The sequence below is a fragment of the Lepisma saccharinum genome, chromosome 19 (assembly GCF_977018435.1).
Source record: "Lepisma saccharinum chromosome 19, izLepSacc3.1, whole genome shotgun sequence".
Classification (NCBI taxonomy): Eukaryota; Metazoa; Arthropoda; class Insecta; order Zygentoma; family Lepismatidae; genus Lepisma; species Lepisma saccharinum.
Window position 1 is genome coordinate 65336142 of NC_139247.1, and position 26684 is coordinate 65362825.

A 26684-nucleotide genomic window follows, 5' to 3' on the forward strand; every position below is an offset into this window, starting at 1 on the left:
AGGCACTTGCACTAAATGAATCAATCCTCAATCAAATCAAAACCTCAAATCCAATCAAAGTCCACATGCATACTCCACAAGAACATCCTCAAAACCCAAATATCGAAACCGAAAAAGCGTGTGGGCGAGAATTAAGTTCAGCAGAATTCACGTAGTTCTCGGTTTGGCCGTAGATGTCTCTGTCCACTGCTGCAGGTAGCGTCATCTCCCATGTTCTTCTTGAACTACGTCGTTCCAAGCTATAATCACCACATCATGACATGCAAGAAACTTTTTTCCAAGATTTTGTGAAACTTTTAAAATTGGTTAAGATATACATGAATATTGCATATATATATATATATATATATATATATATATATCTGCGCGATATACATGCAAGCATTTTATATTCTCCCAATTATATGCTATTTCTTTGTTTTATTGGTGTTTTCTCTCATCCAAGAATAAAAGCGCCGGCCCCAGTGGCGGAGTGGTTAGCACTTCGCGCAACGACGCAAGGGGTCCCGTATTTGAATCCCGGCCTGAACATGGATGTTTGCGAGTGCCCATTCATCAATTTTATCATATCATCATTCATCCCCATCTTCGCATCTTGGAATTCCCCTAACAATAAGTAGAATATATTCTGCCAATATCCCAATACTTGCAAATATTAATTTTTATCCTGAGTAAATTCAAAATAATGTAGTTACACCTTTCATGAAGACCTTTGCATGTCAAAATTTCGAAATTGAAAAAGCTAGCTTTGTGCTACGGATTTGAGTAGTAGAGGAGAAGGTCTAAATATGGGCGAAGGTTTAAATATGGGTTTTGGAGTTATCAGCGCTCTCGTGTGCTGCAGCCTGGCAGAGGTTATTGGAACTGGTTATCTGTCAAGGACAAAGGTTGCGGCGCCAATTCGCAAGAGAAAGTGGTGGTTAGTTTCGGCCTTGGACGCTGTTATAGAATTGCGACCTCCGAAAACTATTTGCAGGTATGTTTTATCTCAGCGTTTTCTGAATTCTCATCTGCTTTGTATAGGTTATGATATTAGCGGTACATAAAACAACTGTGGGCTTTTATAATGCCATGATTTGTTTGTGAAATATGTACCACAGAGAGCGAAAATAAATTGAAGAAGAAAAATAGCGTGATGGTCTAAATATGGGCTATGACATGAGGTCTAATGTTGTGATCACATTTTCAACAAATATTTGGATGTTTTTCTTAATTTCGATTTTTCTCATTCCGCGTGATTTTGAAAACAACAGATTATTCATAAATATGAATTTTATAATGTTTTAGTGATAAATGACTGTTTTTTAAAATTTTAATTGCATTTTGTGATGTTGCCACTAGTAGCCCATATTTAGACCACAATTTTGAAATACATTATTTTACAATTTCTTTTTTTTTTTTTTAATGGAGGCCTTCTATACTTTAACATGCTATTACATTTAAGTATTTATTTTATAGATATGCATTTTAAAGGCAGGTTCTTGATATGTTATTTTTTCTCTCCGAAAATGACAACATAAAAAGGGGGCCCATATTTAGATCTTTTCCTCTATATTTATTAAGAAGGATGGGGGAATATTACAAGCAAGAAATTTAGTAGTGAGTGCTACATTTTCCAAATTCTTATAGTGAGCTAACTTCGAAAGAAAATAAGATCATATAGGATTCTCGTCGTGGGAACAGGCGACAGAGCATCGTTTGCCTCCAAGTTTGCTACTCGGAAAATATGTTGCCTTTGAAGTATATCTTTGCGAAGGGTCTGTTGCCCGTACACCCTATGTGAGAGAACGTTTGGCTTTAGCACAGTTTCGTGAGCTTTAGTGAATGACGATATGTGGCAGATTTCGGTTTGAAATGGCGGAAGACAATAGACACCCCCCCCCTGGATTCTCTCCCTCAAAGAGAACTTGATCCGCTACAAATTGAAATGTCACTGGGAAGCAAATCCCAAGAAGCCAGATGGAGAAGACTTCGTTCTGCAGAATGCAGATACAAGATGAGGAAATCACTCCGTTGATTCTGAGACAAATTCTAGGGTGTTCGGGAAAACGCACGTGAGTCACAAACTGCGATATTGTGTTGCTTTAATCTAATCCCAACTGAATCAATCAAATATAATATTATCTATAATTTTATATTGGGCATGTGTAATGGACCCTACATGTAGCCAATAGCATGTCTGTAAAGTCTGCTATTTTTTTAAAAAAACTACCATGTTGTAAAAACGCCTTTCTGGCTTAGGTGCTTTTTTCCGAACAGCCTAGAATTAATCGTACAAGCCTTGACGTTCCTCTTGATGCAGGTAATAGCGGTCGGAGCGTGGTGCTGATCACATCACCTCCAAAATGGCCGAGATCGAGAATATGTGAGGCCCTATCATCCCCACATCCCCTAAATGTGCCTTCATGTCACGGTGCTACACGTACGGGGACATTTTCCTTTATCTTCTTTCTCTCTCTCTCTCTATCTTCCTTCTTCTCTCTCCCTCCTTTTCTTTCTGTTAATCTCTTTATCATATCTTTCCGGCTCTATCTTCCTCTCTTCTTTCTTCTCTGTTTGTATCTTTCCTCGTATTTCTCTATATTTACCTTTCTTCTTATATTTTATATTTGTTTTTACCTTTCCTTCTCTCTTCCATCCTTTTCTCTCTGTTTCTCTTTCATTCTCTCTGCCTTTCTTGTTCTGTTATCCCTATCACACACTGCTGCCTCTGTTTATTTCTGTTTTTGCCTGCATTTTTATCCCTCTGCGTTCGTGTGAGTGTGTGTGTGTCACCCATGTTTGATTCTCATCCTTGATTTCTTCTTTTCTTCGTGTTTTTCTCTGCCTTTCTTTCTGTGTTGTCTTTCTGTTTCATTATTTTTACCTTTCTTTCTTTTCTTTTCTTCCCTCTGCTTCTCTTGATGTGTTATCTCTTTCTATCATATCTCTCTCCCTTTCTTCATTTCCCTTATACTTTTTCATGTGAGTATGTGCGTTTTGATCCTTCGTTTTATAATTCTGAAAATTTCCTCACGTGACCTATTTATTTGGTTGCGTCCATTCCACGTTAGGCTAGAGCATCTGAGCGTCTAAAGATAAGACGTTTCTCTTGAGTCTGGGTTAATCAGGTTCGGTATACGAGTTTGTCTTTCATTGTGTAAGAATCTGATCGGGTAATTTAGTCCATATGTATAAAGCTTGCTGTTATTGTCAGTAGTGTGCTAGTTAAATGACCTCTTTATTGTTTGTTTACAGTGTTCAAGGAACTGCAGTGGAGGTCGGAGGTCGAGGGATGTATTCTGCGTGGACGCGGCTCGTGTGAGAGTTGAGGCCTCCAACTGCAAGGACCGCATGCCTTCTTCAGCGGAAGCTTGTAACGAGGTAAGATTTCCTGTGTACATATTTGTTCACTGTAGGAGCTTTCAGACTGAAGCGACACGCGCCACTGTCGCTTGGAATGCAACCTTTCGAACCGAAGTGACAGAAGCTTGAGGTGTCGCTCGGACTGGGACGTTTTCTCAATACCATGCCTCGTGTCGCATCGATCTGTTGTTCGCGCATGCGCAGTGGATGCTTGTTTAAAGACTGAAGAGGCTCGTGTCACTTCGGTCCGAGGAAGCTTTCAAACAGGCGACAGGGGGTTTCACACCTAAGTGACAATCGACACGGGCCCCTTCGTGCACAAGCAAGCATTCAGCGCGCATGTGTTACCAACAGATATGTTACCAACACGATGCACGCCATTGAAAAAACGGCTCAGTCTGAGCGATAGGTGTCGCTTCTGCCTGAAAGCTCCCGAAGTGACAAGCGACACGTGTCACATCAGTCTGCAATAAAGCGTTAATTGTGCATGCACTACCAACAGACCGGGGCGATACGGTGCATGATATAGAGTGAGCTTTCAGACCGAATCAAGACGCGACAATAAACAAGTAGCATATGTATCTTTGAAACCAATCTTTATAAATAAATATAATCTTTCCAAGTGAAGCGATACGACAATCTGCACGGTCGCTCGGTCTGTTGTTCGCGCATGCGCGGTGAATGCTTCCTTTGGACTGAAGTGTCCCATGTGGCTTGTTACACGTGTCGCTTCGATCTGAAAGCTCCCTGAGTCACGTGCCCATTCCAAAGGGACACGTGGAGCATACCGTGTCACTTTGGTACGAAACGTTGTACGTACCAGGTTATTTTGTCAATTAATATATGTATTTAACAAAAAAATTATGTAAGTATGACGTTTCTGTAGAAAGTATGCTTTAAATATTACATATGCATAACATTGGTTACTTTTCCCCCGATATTAACAAGTTTAGCAAACTGTTTCCGCAGCTTAAAAATGAAATTTAGAATTTTGAACTCCTTTATTAAGTACTAGTAGTGTGATTTGTGGTACAACCAGTGCGAGAAATGATGAACCCCCCCCTCAGGCAGATTTGGCTACACTTAAAACTTGCTCAACATGCCCATATGAGCTTTTTGCTCAAGTGTGGTACTCCGTCTAATCCAAGATTTTTGTAAAAATGCCCTCGGGAAGTTCCTGTGAAATGATGAGCCCCCTCAGATTGATTTGTCCACACTTGCAAAAGGCACTTCTGTCAGATTGTTGTCCATAATTCTGTCAAAAATATGCCCCTCTTGATATTGTTTTTGCCCACACCTAAAACTAAGCCCTAGCATCATGTTATGCATCAAATTATGATGCAAGAGCTTTTGTTTTATGCAACAAATTATGATGCAAGAGCTTTTGTATTATGCAACAAATTATGATGCAAGAGTTTTTGCATTGTGCAACAAATTATGATGCAAGAGCTTTTGCATTACACATCAGTTAGTATTGTGAGAGTGGCTGAGGAGTACAGATGTGTTGTTGCATTGCTCCTCTTATTTTTTTAAATATCGCAGATTTGTATAAATTGAATTATAGGTTTGTTTGATTCAATTTCTAATATATTGAACAAAGGGTTTATATTTGCCCTAGTTTGTTATACAAGATCAATACATGACACATGGTATTAGGTCAATGCCTTTCCATGCACATCACGACATGCCTGTGCAGACATGCAATTGAGAAAGGTCAGTGCTTCAGTGGATCTATACTTATTCTATCTTTGTGCATGTAGGCTATCCTGTACAACCTGTCATAGGTTTATCAAGTATAGAGTTTTGATTTGAACCCCAAGAAATTTTATATAAATACCAAAGCCAAAAATATTAACACACATACACACATACACACACACACTAGGTATACAAAACACACTGCTGAACCCAACTGATATTTTTTATTAAGCATAGAATTTTGATTTGGACCCCAGGAAATCTTATATAATAAACAACAACAAAAATGCCAAATCAAAAATATTGTAATCAATGCAATAAGAATATAACCAGCCCCAATTGGGCCAGGCATCAAAGGAATTGTAATCCAGACAAATGCAGAACTCCCACAAAAATATGCCCTAAATGCCATAGAAAATATAATCTGGAATATTTCACATATAAACATAAAGGTACTTGTTCTGCACAGTCATCAACATTGCCCCCACAACCATCTACATCTGGTCTGAAAAGGAAGCATGAAACACCTGTTAATGCTGGACCAGCAAAGCAGCCACGCTATGAACCCATCCATAGCAGTTTTAACGGCCAATTAAGGGATCACCGTTTTGTATCAGAGCCAAGATGTGACATTAAGAATTTTTTGAACAGTATAAATCCAGATGTGCAGGCAATTCTAAATGCACAAAATGGGTCTTATAAGCTGTCCCTCAAATTGTTTACACAATATAAGAAGCCAAATGGCACAAAATTTACACAGCCCCACATAACAGAAACTGTACCGGTATATTCAAATGCAAATTCAGACAAAATAATAAGCAGTTTGATAGATCAATTGAATATTAAACACTCTGAATTTGCTGCAAAAGAATCAGGATGGAGCCTATGCGGAACTTCACACAAGTTCTATGTTAATATTTCTGAATTCAGCCCATTACAAGGATCTACATATCTGCCATTACCTGCCAATATCAAAAACAAAACAGCCGTGGTTAACATAAAAAATAATGATGAGAAATGCTTTTTGTGGTGTATTTTAGCTGCTTTGTTCCAGTTTCAAGGAATCCTGAGAGAATAACTTATTATAAACAACATGAAAATGATTTTGATGAGGCAATGGAGGGTTTAGAATATCCAATGTCTGTTCAGAATATTGATAAATTTGAAAAAAAAGGCCAGGGATATGAATGGTAAACAATTATCTATTAATGTATTTATTTGTTCTACTGGCCGTGGCAATTGCTTGATAGCACCTCTCAGAATCAGTACATTTGATGATGATTCTGCTGTTCCGATTGATCTGCTCTTAATTGAAGGGGATGATACACGCCATTACACTCTGATACATAATCTTGAAGCTTTAGTCAGAAAACAACTAGACAAATCCAATACAATATTCAAGTTGTGCAGAAGATGTTTAATTGTATTTGATGGTAGAAAAATGGTGAATGGTGTTTGTGAAGAGAATGCAGAAATTGCTAAAAACAAGTTAATTGAGCATCTGAAATACTGTGGCAACCATAAACCTGTTCATATGGTTATGCCTAACCCAAATGAAAATGCCAAATTCAAAAAATTTGAAGCCTTGTTGGAACACCCAGCATATATAGTCTGTGATTTTGAATCAAACCTCAAACCTCTTGCATTCTGTAGCCCAGATCCTGATGAACCTTCAATTACATCATACCAGTTACATGAACCTTCTAGTTTTTATTATGTGGTTGTACAGGATGGTGTTGTTAGTAAAGAAGATTTATACATGGGAGCAGATGCCATCAAAAAATTTGCAGATAAAATAGAAAATGAGTGCCATGACATAGCATCTAATGTCTTATTAAAATCAAAACCCATGTTGCCTTTAACAGAGGAACAGATTGAAGATTTCAACAATGCAGAAAAATGCCCGGTATGTGATTCTGAATTTTCAGATACAAATATCATGGTTCATCACCATTCCCATACAGATGGTAAATTCTTAATGGCCCTGTGTAATAGCTGTAATATTAAGATCCAGAGACCAAAATTTGTCCCTATATTTTGCCATGGTGCATCCAATTATGATTTTCATCATCTGATCAGGTACGAGGGGTTTGACAAGCAGAATTTAAATATTTTAGCTGAAAATAATGAAAAATATATTGCCATTAGCAAAATAATTAAAGTTAATGGTGTTCCTATTCACTTAAGATTTCTTGATTCATACAGAATTTTATCGGCTAGCCTGGCTACACTGGCCACTCAATTATCTGATGATCAATTCAAAATCACATGTGCTTCGTTTCCAAATCAGGACCTGAAATTAATTAGGCGGAAGGGTGTATATCCATATGATTATGTTACAGATTTTTCTAAATTTGATGAGTGTTCTCTGCCACCACAACAAGAGTTTTACAGCAAAATCAGAGGATCTGGAATCACTGATGAAGATTATCACCATGCCCAGTTGATGTGTAACAATTTAAAATGCCAGACATTTGGTGATTATCACAAGGCTTATTTAAAACTTGATGTGACCCTCTTAGCTGATATACTTAGAAAATCTTCCATGCAAAATTATAAGCTGGATCCAATGTATTTTTACAGTGCTCCGGGCCTAGCATGGTCTGCAATGTTTTTGAACACTAAAATGCAGTTGGATCTGATCCAGGATCAAGATATGTATCTGTTTATGGAACAATGTATAAGAGGAGGCATGCTGCAATGTTCTCAGAGATATGCCAGAGCAAATAACAAATATATTCCTGATTATGATCCAGCACTGCCATCAAATTATATACTGTATGTGGATGCAAACAGCCTGTATGGTTATGCTATGATGGATAAATTGCCATATGCAGGGCTTGAGTGGGTTGATGATTTCAATATTGAAGATCTTAAGGATTTTGATGACAGTAACTATGGCCTGTTCTTAGAGGTTGATCTGACAATTCCTGATGATTTACACAACACATTTTCTGATCTGCCCCCAATTCCCGAGGTTAAGTGTTCACCTGGCTCTAAACAGAAGAAATTGATGATGACTCTAGAGCAGAAACAGGATTATGTCATATATTACAAAAACCTCCAGTTCCTGATGAAACATGGTGTTCAAGTGACCAAAGTTGGAAAAGTTTTGAGGTTCAGACACTCAAGATGGTTGAAGCCATATATTGATACAAACACAGAGCTTCGAACATCTTCAATGAGCCAATTTGATAAGACCTTGTTTAAATTGATGGTCAATTCAGTGTATGGCAAAACAATTGAAAATGTCAGAAAACATATTGATGTTAAAATAATTACTGACCCCAGCCTGAGCAAAAAATTGATAGCAAAGCCAAACTTCAATTACAGAAGAATTTATGATGAGAATATGGCACTTTTCAACATGAAAAAAACAAAGATTAAGTTTGATAAGCCTATTTATGTAGGGGCTGTGATATTGGAATTGGCCAAATTACACATGTTAAAATTGTATTATGATGTGTTGAAGCCTTTTTATAAGGATCGTGTAAAACTGATGTACATGGACACAGATAGTTTTGTTCTTGATATTCAAACAGAAGATGTTTATCAAGATATAACACAGCCTGAATTGTTTAAATATTTTGATACCACTGAACATTCAAAAATTAAACCCCACAACAAAAAGGTGCCTGGCAAGTTAAAAGATGAGACACTTGGTGATGTTATTGTGGCATTTGCTGGGTTAAGGGCCAAGATGTACAGTTTTGAAACATGTAGTGGCGCTATTGCCAAAAAGGCCAAGGGCATTGGCAGAGTGACTGTAGACAAAGAGCTTGAATTTGAAGATTACAAAAATTGCCTCAAATTATGTAGCACAATCAGAACATCAGAAAATAGAATTCAGAGTGTGGATCACTTGTTGACTACAAATATTGTAAGAAAAGTGGCTCTGGACCCACATGATGATAAGAGATGCATTTTATCATGTGGCATACATACTCTACCATGGGGTCATTGTGATTTGAAAAGTGGTAATCAATGCCCAATTACAGAGCATGATTTGAAATAAATAAACATGCCTATGAACTTATTTGGGTTCAAAAAACAGGCTATTATGGACCTGCCAACACCACAACCCTCTTCTGATATGATATCTAAACTAAGTGCTTTGTTAATTATTCATCTGAACAGCATATTTACAGATCTTGATGATGAAACAGGTAAAACATTGTACATATTTAACAATAATTTAAATTATTACCAATTAGCTGTAGGTGGTCAATTGCAATTTATTACAACCCCTGAGGGTAATGTCAAGATTTCACTAGGGAGAAATATTTATAGAATTAAGCACTCAAACATGGTTTCTGGCACTGTATATACTGTTTCTGCTGGTGACTGCTTATATATTGAGGTCCCGGGATCATATGACAAGCTTATACCTTTTTTTATAGAATTAAGAATCAGATATTCAATAATAAACAACCACTAAAACAAAATGCCTAATGATATATTTGGCCATACAAGGCATGAAGATCACAGTGATGAGATTCTGATGCTTGATGTCAGAGTGAAAAAATTAAGAAGTGATTTACAAGCTTTACAAACCACACTCAATGCCAGTCTTCAATTAGAAATTACAAATTTACAATCACAATGCATGGACCCTCTTCTTAAAATTGATTCTGAACTCAAATTGCTGCTTCAAAAATATAATGATTTGGCCACATTAGATAATTTTCAAAGTTTAGAAGAGGCTGTAGCAGCTCTTCAAGCCAAATTTAAGACCCAGGCCACCAACTCTGAGCAATTGAAACAGCAATTGGAAGAGCAGATAAATAATGTCCAGACACAGCTCCAAACAATTGTCAAAAGCATAAAATCACAAGAAGATTTTGATCTAGTGATTTCCACTCTAAAGGAACAGATTCAATCACTCCAGATACCTAATCTGGACCCCTTGAACAATGCCATAGCCGAGGTTAAAGAAAAAATTGAGACACTTGAAAATTTTATGAACAACTTGCCATCTTCTGATGCTTTGAGTGCAATAACTCGGAGTGTTGCCAACATTAAGCTGCAACTTGAAACATATGAAGATTTTGGAAAAATTCAAAGTACCATAACCCATTTTGAGGGTACAATAGCAGCAGTGCAAAGTGATTTGACAAATGTACAAGAATCTCGCCTGCCTGGTATTGTAGACACCCTTGCCAGTGTCCAGCAACAGATCACAAAGCTTGAAAACCTCAACACTGAATCTGAGCTATCTCATTTTCATCACTTGATCGATGATATCCAAACAAAACTTGAAATTTTACAACAATCAACACCCACTCAGGCAGATATAGCCCTGCTTCAAGATGCTATGCGTGGTGTGGTTGATGCTTCTGAATTAAATGATGTAAAATTGGCACTTGAATCTTTGCAAAATACTGTATCAAATCTGCCTACATCACAGGAACTTAAAAATATTAAGAGAGCTCTGAATCGCATATTGAAATCAGAAGATATCAAGAATATCCAGACAGAGATCAAACAACTCACTCAGACAGTGGCCACTCTACCAACTAATCAACATATTAATGAATTGCATGCCCTGTTTGAGGATATCAGAAGACAAGTCCATGATCTTACTGCTCAAAATTCAAAATTGGCAGTTGTTGAAAATTTACAGCAAATTGTAGCTAATATCAAGCAACAGCTAGGGACCATGGAATCCAATCAAGCAAATGCTCTGTCTGTTTTTGCCACCCAGCTTCAAGAGATTGTGCAACAATACAAGAAACTTATTGTGGACATAAAGATCAAGCCAGACCATGATGATGTTGTTAGGACCATCAATGAGCACCTTGAATCTGTAACAAGTAGATTGCTTACAGCAGAAAAAGAAATAACAGGCATAATCGAGAATCCTAAAACATACAGTAATTCTTGAATTGTATAGTATCCCCAACAAAGAATATGATTCACCATTTACACCAGGTGGCAAAATATATATGCTGTCCCCTGCACAATTTTATTACCAATTTTTTGTTGGGGACACACTGAGACCAATCAAGATCAAATATTGGCTTCAACCACAGGCACACCACTACCCCACCTTATCAATAACAAATGCTGACAACAAACCAAAAATCACCAGTGTAGAGTTAGAGGATTTTACAGATCCCAATACATTAGAAACATCTTTTGCTGAAGATGATGGCTCTCTGAAATTTCATATACAAATAGGAGACAAATTATATTTAGAAAATCCTGTAGTATCAGCTGCTGAACACCCCATAGTTGCAATATTCTTGTTTTCATATTATGTCTAGACAAATTATTGTTGATGAATTACACAGACAAGCCAGACATAATTATAAGAGACTGCCAGTAGTCACAAAAGGCATAGATGATTTATGGCAGAGCGACTTGATTGAGATGGCAAGTGGACAGCTGAAAAACTTAGACAAAATCAACAAGGGCTACAAGTAACTACTCACTGTAATAGACACATTTTCAAAATTTGCCTGGGCTGTGCCACTCAAATCCAAGACTGGAAAATGTGTTACAGAAGCCATCAGGACAATCATCAATCAGAGTGGAAGATCACCGCGCTATTTGCAAACAGATAATGGCAAAGAATTTTATAATTCTGTGTTCCAACAATTTATTAAAAGCCAGTCAATACAACATTATTCGAGTTACAGTGATCTCAAGGCCTCAATTGTAGAGAGATTCAACAAAACCCTAAAAAATCTTATGTATAAACATTTTACACTTCAAGGTAATTATAAATGGCTTAATATTCTTCCAGAACTTCTACATAAATATAACAACTCGGTCCATTCCACAATCAACATGAAACCCTCTGAAGTAACTTCATCTGATGAGCAAAAATTGATCAGGACTGTTTATTATCCTAGATACCAGCCAACAACAAGAAAGGCCAAATACAAGGTGGGTGATCAAGTAAGAATCAGCAAATATAAGCACTTATTCAAAAGAGGCTTTACAAGAAACTGGAGCACTGAATTATTTACAGTGGTTCAAGTTAAACCTGGGACCCTTAACACATATATAATAAAAGACCACCGAGGAGAAATTCTCAAAGGCAGATTCTATGAAGAAGAACTCAGCAAAACTAAACAGCCTGACACATATCTCATAGAAAAAATCATCCGCAGAAAAGGCAACAAGTTATTTGTCAAATGGCTAGGACTTCCAGAACACAGCTGGATCGATGCAGACAAAGTGATAATATGAGCACCTGGGATGTTATAAAAAGGCTCCCAGAACCTGAACAGCAGATTAAGAGAAATGGCAAGTTGCTGCCTGATAATATTAGATGTCTTATTGTTGGGCCATCAGCTTGTGGTAAAACTACACTAATGATTGATAATTTTTTATTGGCACCCAACTGGTTAGACTGGAAAAATAGGCACTTGTATGTCTTCTCTAAGAGCTTGGAACAATTAAAATATCAGCAGCTGATGAAGCTATATGATGGATTGGATATAGCCACTTTTGAACCAGATGTTAAGCCACTCCATGAATGTCTTGATAACTCTGTTGTTGTGTTTGATGACATTATACTGGATAATCAAAACAAGGTTAGAAATTTTTTTACACAGGGGCGACACAAAAACATTGATTGTTTCTACCTGGCACAGACTTTTTCTAAAATACCGAAGCAGCTGATCCGAGATAACAGCAATTTTATATGTGTGTTTCATCAAGATCATACCAACCTCAAACACATACATGATGAATATGTAGGTGGGGACTTGAGCTACAATGATTTTTCCAAGTTTTGCAGTAGGTGCTGGAACCAGGACAGTTATGGGTTGTCACAATTGATATGACAAGAAAACCCAATAGTGGCAAATACAGAAATAAAATCAACAATTTTCTAGACATTGAAACATATATAAATAACCATGAAAAGGCCAATCATTGATGATCTTAAATTAAGAGATTATCTTGTAAAAAGATTTAAGGGATGGAAATCACAGAACCGAGGAATTTATGAACAACACAAACAAACAGAACAGCCTATTATTGATGCTATTAGTGAATTAGGTAAAAATATCAAAACTGTTACAGAGCAAAATCAAAATTTGATCACAGAGCTTGTACCTGTAGCTGCAAGGAACATATTAGATTATCCATTATCACCCCACTTTCCATTATTCATACACCTAGTCCTGTTGCTCCTCGAAGAATTGAAGTTACTCAGGATCCTATTGAATTGGGTCTTCTTGCTCAAAAATATTTAAGCACACCTAAAGACAACAAAGATGAGGTTTTTGGCTTATATGCCGACACAGAGCGTGATGGTAGCATCATACATAGAATTGGCAATTTCAGAGTAACATTTATGGGAGATGATATAATTGTATATTCAGAATCTCATCTTGGAGAAAGAGGTGGTTTTGTTAAATATCCCGGCACACCTGGGTTGTGGGAACTGATGACTAGGAAAAGGCCTGGCAACTATACAGATCAAGATTATGAGCATTACAAAGAAATATTAATATAATCAGATGCTCTATACCAGAACAATGATCCCACACAAAAAAGAGTCAAGTCCAGCAGTGGAGCAAAATACAACAATTTAATCAAGCCCATATGGTCACAGATCAAGACTGGCAGTGGAATCAAACAATACAACACCCTGCCTAAAGAATTTGTCTGGGTTGATGATGTCAGGAAACTTGTAGATAGGTTATTGGTGATAGCTGGGGAGGAAAATGCTGGCAACCACAATTTTTACAATGGAAAGGTTGGAATTATGGACATGATAAGCACAAAATTGTCTAATTTTATAGTGAATGACACTAAGGGGATTGGATATCTTATAAAAATTATTAATACTCTACCACCTAAATTTTGGAATATTTCTGAGGGTCGGGGGTTGGTTAATGACATTATAAACAAGCTGCCATTTGAACTACACATTCCAGGCTATCAGTATTGTGGTCCAGGCACAAAATTGGACCATAGATTAAACAGAGGGGACCCTGGTGTTAATCCCCTAGATGCTGCTTGTAGAGACCATGACATAGAATACAACACACATTCCGATCTTGACAAGAGACATGTTACAGACAAGAAATTAGAAGAGGCTGCATTTGGTAGGTTTGTAAGCAAAGATGCTTCTTTAAGTGAGAGAATAGCAGAATTGGGGACCACCATAGCTATGAACACCAAACAAAAACTGGGGTGGGGGCTGTGAATATGTATATAATAAACCTAGAATGAAGGCCAAGGGTGTTATGTATCAAATACCTTATGCAGGTCTTAAATCTCTTAAAACTATTGATAGCCTTTTAACCAAAAAGCAGCGCAAGAAAAAAAGCTCTTGTATTGCCAAGGGCCATGGTATGAAATTGTTGCTTAGTACCCCCCAATTAAAAAAATTACAGCAATCCAGAAAAAAATTGCATACAGGGGGTTTCATATTTACTATCCCTGCCATCTTAGCAGCACTTGGGGCTGTTGGGAGCTTGGCTGGGGGATCAGCTGCTATAGCAAAAACAGTAATAGATGCCAAAAAAAAATAAAGCAGAATTAGATGAATTGAAGCGCCATAACCTGGCCATGGAGAAACAAGGCAAAGGTGTTAAGAGAGCCATGAATAAGTTTAAAAAAAAACAAGAGCCGCTTACAAACCAAGATATTGAAGCTTTAATCAAGCCACTGGGCATCAAAAATTTTAGAGGTGTGTACATGTCTGATTCTTTACCAGAGCAACCACTCAACAAAGAGTGTGGCATTGTTAATTTGGATAAGTACAAAAATCAGGGCACTCACTGGATTTGTTATCTTAAATATTTAAACAATGAGGCATTTGTGTTTGATTCATTTGGAGGTGTTCCACCTGAAAATTTAATAAAATATCTAAAATCAGCTAATCTTTATTACAATAATGCCCGTGTTCAAAACTTCAAAGATGTTAATTGTGGACATTTGTGTTTATCTGTTCTTAGATATATGTCTCAAATAAATAAACCATCAATTGAAAATTTTCAAAAGGCCCTGTGGTATTTAAAACATCATGGGGGTATTCCATCTCACCAGCCAAAATTCAATATTGAAACTTAGATTGCATGATGATATAGTGTATCCCAAAACAATAGCTCTCAGAGCATTTTATGGCATGTACTTGATCCCTAATATTACACACCACAACAACAAAATTGCAGTTGGTGATCAAAATATTGTCATCACTCCAGGGCAGTATAATCTGTCCACTCTAAATGCTCAATTACCCAGAGGTATAGTCTTAACTCAAAATTCTGTCACTCACAGAGTAGAGATTGTATCTGCTACAGAAACAGTGGATCTGGGTACTATAGGAGAGCTGTTAGGCTTTGAGAACAACACAAAACTTGAACCAGCCATCAAACACACTGCTATTAATATACCTAAATTCTTAGCCATAGAGACTCTGAATATTCACTGTAATGTGGCTAAGGGTATGATCACCAAATCAAATGGCATAGGCACTCACAAACAAACTGGCATCATTGCAACATTCAAACCTAATTCTGAATTTATGGAGCCAATCATCTACACTCCATCCCCAACATTATATTTTCCTGTGTGCCATAATAGAATAGATTATATTGAATTGATGGTCACTAATGAAAAAGAAGAAATAGTTGATTTTGCTGGAGCCACAACAACTGCAATCATAGAAATTAATATTTAAATAAAAATACATACAAAAAAAATGGAAAATATTGAGAGTTATGAGCTACAATCATTCCCTCCAAACAGGAGGACATTTGCAAATTTAAATCAACCCAACACAGAAATTGAGGTTGATCTTGATGTAGGGGATGACTTTATACACCCCCACAGAGCAGATCTATACATCAAATTTGATGTTGTAAAGCTCGATGGAACAGATTATCCGGCAAATTCAAATATAAGATTGGTAGATAATTTTGTGCCGCATCTGTTCTCTGAAATTGAGATCAGAAAGCATGGTGTTGTTATAAACAGAGTGGATTATCCCGGCATTACCTCCACAGCTTTGGCCACACTAAAATTATCCAAAACCGAGGCTTCTTACTACAAAATAGGTGGATTTGAGGCTGGTGATAAAATTATATCTAAGAGCCACACAGTGCTGTTCCCTATGCGCCTGTTGCCAGGATTCTTCTCAGATTACAAAGATATTATGTGGAAGGGTGGTTTAAGAATCACATTTAGAAGAGCTGCCAATGATAATAATGCTTTGATGAGGTACAGTACATTAAACTCTACAGGGGAAGCTCTGCCTAATACCCTACCTGATGAAGGCAAATGCATTATTCAGACTATGGAGCTAAGAATCCCGGTTGTTGAATATGAAGCCAGTTATCCTCTTAAATACAAAGCAGATATTCTAAAAAATCCACAAGTACCTTTACAATTTTATACATATCAATGTGTACAAAAGCCTGCCGCTGGTACTTATTATGAGTTTGATGCTACAAATTCATTCTCCAGTATACAATATGACATGCCGGATTTTGTGGTGGTACTGTTTCAGACTGGAAGACACAATAATCAGGAAAAAAATTCAAGTAGATTTGATAACTGCAACATCAAGAACATTTATCTTAAAAATGGCAGAAATGAGGTATTCCCTAGAGAAAATTATAATTTAGACATGTCCAAGGATGATTTCCTTAAATTATATGAAGCATTTACGGCATACAAAAGGGTCACTACTGGCAATACTGACATGTATTACACACCAGATGAATTCAAAGCACAGAGACCCATGTTTGTCATCAACACTTCAAAAAGGAAACAAGTTGTGGTTAACGACAGGACAAACATTAAAATTATCTGTGAATTCCACGATACACTCCCTGATGACACTATATGTAGTGTTATTCTCATAGGTGAAAAATCATATGTTTATGATGTAAGAAATGAGAGAGTCACAGAGCAGTTCTAGAAGAATTACATTGTTTTAGTACTAGATATGCAAGTTGAGCCTGGTGTATAATTAAACTTAAACCGGAAGTAAATATGTGTGTGTGTGTGTGTGTGTGTGTGGGTGTGGGTGGGTGTGGGTGTGTGTGTGGGTGTGGGTGTGTGTGGCTTAGTTTTAGGTGTGGGCAAAAACAATATCAAGAGGGGCATATTTTTAACAAGCTTATGGACAACAATCTGACAGAAGTGCCTTTTGTAAGTGTGGACAAATCAATCTGAGGGGGCTCATCATTTCACAGGAACTTCCCGAGGGCATTTTTACAAAAATCTTGGATTAGACGGAGTACCACACTTGAGCAAAAAGCTCATATGGGCATGTTGAGCAAGTTTTAAGTGTAGCCAAATCTGCCTGAGGGGGGTTCATCATTTCTCGCACTGGTTGTATCATCAATTACACTACTAGTACTCACATAAATAGTTAAGTGTTGCCAACCATTCATAATGAAGGGGATACAAGAATAGACTTGCAGTATTTATCCACTTAGGATAATAGTAATCAAACTAGTAAGGTTCAAAGCACGAATAGTACCTTATCTAGGATAGAACATTTTTGGTCAATGATTTAAACCTTAAGTTTCCTTTAGTTCTCCACGTAAGGAACGAGTGTATAAGTCTAATAATGTACTATTAATGTTATTTATTCTTTGTTGCCATCTATCGGTATATTGATAACGTTACAGATTAATTTTAATTTTTTGTAGGAATCGTGTTTGGATTGGATCATGTCGGAATGGACCCCCTGCTCAACCTCGTGTGGTCTAGGTCAAAGATTTCGGGAAATTGTTTGTCCGGAGGCAGGAAAATGCGACGAAGATGCCAAACCCAGCGTCATTGAAACTTGTCAGCAACAGAGATGCAAACACTGGGTTGCAGGTAAATTTAATTGAGAAACTCGCTCCGTGTACAGCAGGGCTGGATTAACCTGTGGGCAACTGGGACAATTGCCCCGCGGCCCCCACCAAAAGGAAACTGTGAAGGGCCTCAACCAAAAAAATCTTTTAACCATCTGGCTATGCTTGTAAATAATTACATAAGAAGTTGTATTTTAAAAATAAAAAAAAAACTACAATATTGTCGTATGTCTACACTCTTCTGGATCCAATTGTAGCACAGCTCTCAGTCGATCTGTTTGTAAATATCTGAAGCTCAGTATACAGGGTGTATCAGAAGCCCCCTACCACCCCTTGTAAAATCCGCAGTGATGTATTCGATGGTATAGTAGGTGAATTTCGGGGGCGAAAATGCAAGAAAAGTGTGTCTACTATAAGTGTTAAGCCTTTGGGAATTTTCTTGAAGAAAGTGTAGTTACTACAACTTCCACAATAAACCTGTCGGTAATTGTCCAGTAGATAGACCGTGCATATGTAGTGACATATTTACTCTTAATTGTAAATAATATCACTTATAATAAATTATGTACGTAAGTACAGTCTACTGCTCAGTTCTCTGTTTCCGTCTGAATCCCTTATATTGTAGTTACGGTGTTCACTCTTCATAATGTACTGTAGACATTTAGACGCAGAATTTTACTGCTGCTATAGCGCTACAATTTTCGTCCTGCAACTTTATTTTACTGCGCTATTCTCCCTGCAAACCTATCTGCGATATGTTCGATTGTGAATGACTACGGATTCTAAAATCAGGTCTACCATTTCAACTGCTGAACATTGGTGGTTAACATATTGAGCTAATAAAGCTCCTAGTAAAAAATAATAATAAAATGGGGTGCCCCCATAAAAAATTTACCCAGGGGCCTCTACAAACCTTGATACGGCCCTGGTGCAGGCTCAGCCACCCCTGACAGGTTCGCCAGCCCCCCCTGGCACTGCCGCCAGCCCCCTTGACATTAGGTGAAACAATTTGGTACTCTAATTTGTTTGAGATGAAGAGTGAACATCTATACAGAATATATTAATTTGTTCACAACTTCGTTCGTTCATCTTGTTTTTGAGCAGACGTCTAAGCAGCAGCAAGTGTTTAGAAGATTCTCTAGACTTCAGAAAGTTCTTTCATAAGAGCCTTCTTTATCTGTACCTTCCCTGGCCTTGTTGCAGCCTCTCGTTTGACAGAAATCTGTGACTTTTATGTCATTATCCACATTCCTTCCGCATCTGCATTAAATGTCAACAGATCCCAAGTTGTATTGCTTTGGCCGGGGGTGGAATGTACGGTAGGCACTATGATTGAAGTGAATATTGTACATTTTAACTAAAATATCTATATCATCAAAAATAGTATGGAGTGTGTATTAAGAGATGGTGTCAGTAGCAATCATTAGCACTTCAAGATATGTTTTAGAAGATATAGAAAAAGAAGCTGTAGTATTTGTATGATATTTCTAAACTTTATATTTTAAATTAATTTAATGACCACCGACACACATAATTTACCTTAATTAAACTTTTGAAAAATTGACTTACAAAAAACAACAACTGACAACCCGTGAGCCCCCCCCCCCTGGAGGTCAGTTTTAGCTACGGGCCTGCCCTGGTGTACACAGATCGTTATGAAAAACTACTCAACAATATTTTAAATGCTGGTACTAATACAGTACCAACAACAGTCATATTAATGAATTAAGTTAGAATGAGAGAACCTTCACTATTGCAGAATTTCTCGATTCGTCATCGTCACATTAAAGTCTTCCTCTTGTTTTCTAGTTTTCGCCGACCACCGTGGCTGAGTGGTTAGCACAGCGCGCTACGACGCTAGGGGTGCATGGCATGTGCGTTATTTGTGAGTGTCCCTTCATCAATGCCATCCTCATCTTCGCGATTAGTCAAAAGTGGCAGAAAAGCGAAGTAAATAAACAAAATCAAACGATTAATTATTACTAACACTACAACTGCTAAAACAAAATAATAATGGTCGTGGATTTCTCTGCGAATATACAGGATGTTCATAAGTGATAACCCTGATTATAATATATTATAAGAACACTCTAATGGGTACTGTTAATGAGACAGAAATCTAAAAATCAATACACCAACATAAAATTTTGTCAATCTCACACACACAAAAATATATTAAAACTTCAACATGGACACCCCTTGTAGCACGCAAAATAGACAACAATATTCAATCTAAAAACCACACAACATTTGTGGTGCCAATCCAGCAAATTACTTATGTAATGCGCTGTCGCAATATATGAAACCGCTGTTTTGTAAGTCACAAATTTCAGAATCGGAGATTTTGTTTCTGTAAGCCATACGACACATTGTGCCTTTTTCTGAACTGAAGCCATTTTGAAGGATATTCGGGACAGCGTTCCTAGTGGCGAAAGCTGTAAACAAATCACGCCAGCACAGAAACTGGACTTTTCAAGTTCAGCAATAAGAATTGTTCATTAAGTTTTATTCGTGAAATGAGCTGAAATCAGGGTAACCATTTGTGGACACCCCATGTATAATTTTCCGAAATTCACGCACTGTGTTTGTTTCTCTAAGTACCTTTTTTTTCGTATTTAAGGTGAATGGGGCGAATGCAGTGTAACATGCGGGTCAGGCCATGTTCGTCGAGATGTCCACTGCGAAGACGAGGAGACGGGAGAGGCGTCAGTTGGCTGTGACGTCACAAATAGACCTCCCAGGAGGCAAACATGCCAGGCTGCTCCTTGTCAACAATACAGTGGTGCAAGTGGTAAGTATTCCATAAGTTTCATAGTCTCTTGAAACATTGGTACTTGAATTCCGTGTTCAACTTAATTCTCCCACGTAGGTACTACTGAATTGTTTCCATAATTTTATGACTACATTACATAGACACAAGGGCACTCGCAGGATCTTTTATTGGGGGGGGGGCAGAGTCATAGAAACAAACTTTTATTATTATTATATTATTGCTGCTTTCATTGTTGCTATTATTTTTGTTATTATTATAACAAACATATAGGAAAATATAATTGAAGTTTCTAAAAAAAGCTAAAAAGGTTTTAGGTTTTATATTTTTTAATTGGACTTTTAATAAAATGAAAACTTTTAGATTTCTATTTATAGTTTTGGTTCGTCAATTATTGGAATATGGAAGTAAATTATGGAACATAGCAGCAAATAGTCACACCGAGAAAATTGAATCAATTCAGAAATTATTTATTAGGTTAATTTGTATGAAAATGAAGAAAAGTTACATGTCACTGAAATATATGGAGTGTTTGGAAATTTTTAATTTAACAACCTTGAGCTTAAGAAGGAAAGATAAAATCAAAGTATTTATACAAAACATATTGTCAAATAGGACTGATAGTGAATACTTTAGAAATGCAATAGTTTATAACGTTCCAAAATATAAAACAAGAAAAAAATCATTATCATCAGTAAAATTGAAAACTGGTGGTGAATTTATAAAAAATATTAATCGATGATTTCGATTATGACTTCCCTTAAAATATTATATTTAGGTATAGCTTGTGACTTTATGTAAAAACCATTATGAGTTAATCCTTTTATATTACTCTTTGTGACATAGTGCTATATGAGGTTTTTGTAACTGTTCTCAGTACTTTAAATAAATAAACTATTATTATTATTACTAATTCTACTACTACCACTACTATTTTTTTAGTTACATACATTTGTAATTTCCATATTCTGTATATCTATATACAATTTGCATAACTGTATACCGACAAAAGCTGTTTTTTATAGTAAGATAATCAGTGTAAAATTTACTGTAAGTTTAAATGTAACCTACTTCAAATAATGATAATAATAAATAATAATAGTTGCTGTAACTTACGGCCTGTAAGTCACAGAAAATAACATTTTTTGTTATAAAATATCGCCACAATTTCACCATTCGAATTACATTAACTCTTTCCAGAAATCTCAGGGGGCAAGTCCCCCCCCTGGCCCCTTTCTGCGGGCGCCCTTGCATAGACATCATTCTTTAGAAGTAGCGAGTTACTTGTAACGCACTTGCTAGTAACAGATGTGTTTACTGTAACTACGTAGTTACTTTTGAAAATTTGTTACTAAAACTCCGTTACTTTTTTGAAGTAATTAGTAAATAAAAACCCCTCCCTGATAAATGAATGTCAACCTAAAATTATACACATATAATTTCATTTCATTACAGTAATCTATATTAATTATTACAAGAGCGTATGCATAAATTTGATAACTTCAAACTGATTTATTCATATATCTATTTATATGAGCCACATTTCGTTACCAGGCCATTTAAATTGCAATACAACGGCTTTCATTTTGCATAAAGGAATGCCTAGTAATGATATTCTGCACCATTCCAATATTGTTTGTTTGAATTGTTATTTTAAGTCCACATTATGCACAGATAGACTTGTCTGGATTGGACCTTCACTTTGAAGTCGAATCCGAACCAGTGTGTAATGTGCCTTCATCGGTTATCGAACCCAGGAGCCATTGATTACAAGGCGGCGACGTTGCCACTATACCATTGGGTAGGCGCTAAAGTACTGTTATGGCATATTTGCATTGTAGGTTTTTAAAGAAAATTCTCAAGTTTCATAACAGTTCAAATTCTGCCGGATTAACACTTTAACCACTAGACTACAAAACTTGAAACTTTTGTGCATCCGCCACTGGCTATTGTTATAGAACAATTCCACAGATAACAAACTGGCACTTTAGAAGCAGTTTTATTTATATTATACTTCTTGTATATGGTTCATGAAACATATATAATGAAAATATATAACTCAGGACATTTACAAGTAGTACGTAATCTTTCATACTCGTAGAAACATTTCTTATAATGTATTCTGCCAGCACTATGTAAAAATGAATTTGAAGGAAGCAGACTGACTGAATTGGCAACCTATGAATCAGGATTTTCTTAATCAAAGTTAGTGGAATTGTACGTGATGAGGGAATTTTTACAGACAAATTTTAGAGTTCACAAACACATGTATATTCGCAAATCTAAAGATGGTCTGCTTTTGAAAAATGTACTTCACTGAGATATAATTTTGGCTATCAAGGTTGACATTTTTCTGGAATTGCTCTACAACTAACTCTCTAGCCTACTTAAACCCGAATGTTTATAGCTGCAGCAACACAAGCCTTCCATCTGTCCCTATCCTGGGCAAGATCTATCCAATCTTTTCCATCCTTACCGATTTCCCTTAGGTCCATCTCAACGTCATCCCTCCATCTTCGTCTTGACCTTCCTACAGGTCTCTTACCATCAGGTTTCCCAACAAGAATCCTGTAAACTCCTCTTTCCTCTCCCATTCGTGCCACATGGCCTGCCCATATAATTCTTCTTGGTTTAATTATTCTAATAATATCTGGACATGAATACAAATTATGAAGTTCTAAATTATGTAACCTTCTCCACTCACCGGTCTCCATATGGTTAATAATTGTGGATAGTCACTAGTAATACAATTACAATTTCTTTATTTCAGCTCATGTGTCTGATTGTCGCGACAAATTGGAACCATGGCTATGCAATTCAATAAAACATCTGTGCGATTCGTGGTACTTCAAAGTAAAATGCTGCAAAACCTGCCAAAGAAGATAACTATATTGTTTTGGTGCTCCATTTTCCCTCTCAAGTGGAACCAGTAAGTTCACAAAATCAGAAGTTTCAAGACAAGAACGCTGACGTAATAGAAGACACTGCGAATATCCATTTCAGTTTTATATCTGACTAAACAGGAACAAAGAAAGATGACAAACAGGATAATACTCAGTGAAGATTGCTTTATGAAAACACTGCCATTGTTGATAACTTACATTTTTCTTTCATTTTAAGATCAACATGAAACGTGCCATGGTATTCTGTGCAGATGGCATTTTTGATTTCGTTTTAAAGAACAACATTGTAAGAACAATGATACATGTAATAAAGTTAATTATTAAAATATATTTTATTGGTTCATTTTCCAAGTTATTAATCTAGTGAAGTCTTAAAATTGAATTTTGTGTTGTGTGGTGTGGTCTGACATTGTTGTCTTTTGCATCGGTTCTCATTTAAAGGGGGTTTTCATTTGCCAATTCTGATTTCGTGAGGGGGTGTAACCTTATCAACTCCCATTTGCGTGCGCCAGTGCCGATAGCGTAGTGTCTGATCGGGGATCCGGGTTCGAATCCAGGTGAACATTTCAGTGATCCAGCTCTCACATGTATTAACTGTAAACTTCCTTTTTCTATAATTATTCCCCCATGCATTGTCTCTTGTTGCAAACCAGCGTATCGTACCCCCTTCCGCATCAAATTTATTCGAAAAAAACTTGCAACGCTCCATTTCAAAATGTGAGAAAAGATACGCAACGGACCCGATCGCTCATTTGGCGGTTTTTCCCCGTCACATCAAAGGAAGAATACGATACGCGGTGGAGGGGCAGTGTGGACGGGCATGCGCACGTTCCGTTGCCTTGTTGCATCATTCTTCAGTGTGTAGGGAGCTCTGTCAATTTATTTTCTTTATTATGGAGTGGGATAAGGAAAATACTATTGCATTTATTGAGATATATATATATATATATATATATATATATATGCATCCGAGCAGTGGCGGCTCGTGGTCTGGTTCTATGGGTGTGCACTTCAGTCCCGCGTCCAGAAGTGTTATACCACCCCTGTGAAATAGTCGCACCCGTTTTTGCGTACATAATGAAGCTTAATATATTGGCCAGCCAAGTTTTGATCACCTTTCACTGAAAATGAGGCTATGAGTGATATTTCATAATTTTTTTAACACGGATTTTTTTACAAATTTCAAATATTTCGGAAATTATCCAGCCAATCACGAGAAGAGCGATGTTATTGTGCAATATGTAATTCAGCATTCGATAACCGGACAAAATCACTCATAACATAGAAATACCGATCTACAATATCAATACTATTGTCGATTTGCAAAATATTTCCTAAAAACCTTCTCCCCCGCTCTGCTGATATTAATGAACAAGGAGAAATAATAACATTGGCGTACACCGAAGAAGCCGATCCAACTACCACATGGAGGAAATCAGTTGTAATCTATCTAGCTGTTGTTTATTTCTAATGACAGACTGATCAAATCAAGCGAAACCAAGAGAATAATAAATGTTAAAGCAAATAACAGTACTCACTAAGTTCACACTGCCCTGTTTCGTAATCGTACTTCAGAATTTTCCTTCTCTTCCGCCGTATCCATATATTACTGCAGTTGCTACAGGCTTTGTAGCTCACTTCCCTCCAAAAATTCAATAACGTTAAATATTTAGTCTGCTTTCGCTATGTACAGTTTCCCTATTCTTCATGAAATCAAACACTTTGCACTGAAACAGGAACGACCTTTTGACAGCGTTATATAATTTTGTAACGCAGTAACAGCCACACCATGCAAAACAGCTGACTGTTTGATGCACGCTCCCTCCCCGCGGGTTGATAATTCGGTTACTGCGTCACAGAGACCGTTTATTTTGGCCAAGATGCACGAAGCAAAGGCATGCTTAAAACACCCGTTTTGGTTTCAGTTGCCATCCTCCCCTATACTCCTTTTCTTCCCCTGTTATGCTCCGGAAAATATACCATTGAAAGTTCCCTTTCATAAAAATAATCCCTCAATTTGCGATGATGTCGACTCCGTCACTCGATCTCCAATGGAATGGGTTTGCAACACCACATTTGATCGCACACCGATCGCTGCGTTCCCGGCTTTCCTAAATGATGCAACCTCCCCTCACACGGCGCTCAAGACAAAGAACCTATCAGCGTCCTCTACGCGACTGCTGCAACAGCGTCAAAGGGAGTGAAACTACCATTGTGTTCAAGCCCCGATCGCGGCTCGGTCTACGCGGGTTGATATCACTGATCGCAGGCTTCTCCACCATCTCTCTTGGTGAAGCGGCGTGGGAACACTTGATGTTTCCGAGATAGAGTTCAATAAATATGTATAATAATAATGTTTTGAATTACAGATTTATTTGGGTGTGCACGTGTGAATCTGCGAATAGGCAGAAACCGCTACCGCATCCGAGTAAAGTTTTTGTATAATCCGCTGATCTGTTGGAACCGCAAGTCCGCCAATAAGCTGCTTCCAGTATACAGTTCACGGTTCACCAACGTGGTGATTTGCGTTTTATTTCTTTTTCAATAAAACGTAATTAATGAAAATATATACGGCTGCTGCCACTTGCTGCGGTGCACTCATCGTCATTTGAGACCAGACTGTGGATAAAAAGAACGGACCACCATATCGCACTCCAGTATCAATCATGCTGCAGGGAGGATGATACGGAACGCAGTGATGATACGCGACAAATCGGGGTCCGTATCGTATCAATGGAACGGCGATACGATACGATGGTTTGAAACAAGTGGATACCGGGCTTAAGATCTCAGTCGTTGCATTTTTTGTAAATTGAATATTATTAACTATTGATAAATATGTTGGTGTAATTTATATGTCGGCATATTTATTTCCTGGAAAAGCTTTTGAAATCTGATATGATAATATCTCAATTTGATAATTGTGTCCTCTTTTACCTGCCATAAGTTCCGTAATTTATTCTAAACATCAACGACATCAAGTGGGTCTCCCTTATCGCACAACACTAGAGCAACCTTGCGTTCTGACGTCAGACGATGAATGCCTATGTTGTTGTTAGGTTAGGTCTGTTAGGTTTGGTTCTATTAGCATAAACACACTGAAAATGTATTATTTATGCTAACTGAACCTAGCAGACCAAACCTAACAACTTAGGCCTTTAGCAGCCTAACAATAAAAGCATTCCCGGC

At 37.2% G+C, this 26684-nt stretch overlaps 1 protein-coding gene across 1 annotated transcript in view; it reads left to right on the top strand.

The window, feature by feature from the left end:
* LOC146002902 (A disintegrin and metalloproteinase with thrombospondin motifs 7-like) overlaps window positions 1-23821 on the top strand; it is a 138339-nt gene extending 114518 nt beyond the window's left edge. Inside the window, exons 20-23 of the mRNA XM_083140985.1 lie at window positions 3238-3363; window positions 17673-17844; window positions 20443-20613; window positions 23363-23821. Coding sequence (XP_082997111.1) covers window positions 3238-3363; window positions 17673-17844; window positions 20443-20613; window positions 23363-23478 — 585 coding nt within the window. The 3' untranslated portion in view covers window positions 23479-23821. The remainder of the gene's footprint in view (window positions 1-3237; window positions 3364-17672; window positions 17845-20442; window positions 20614-23362) is intronic.
* Window positions 23822-26684: the final 2863 nt, after the last annotated feature.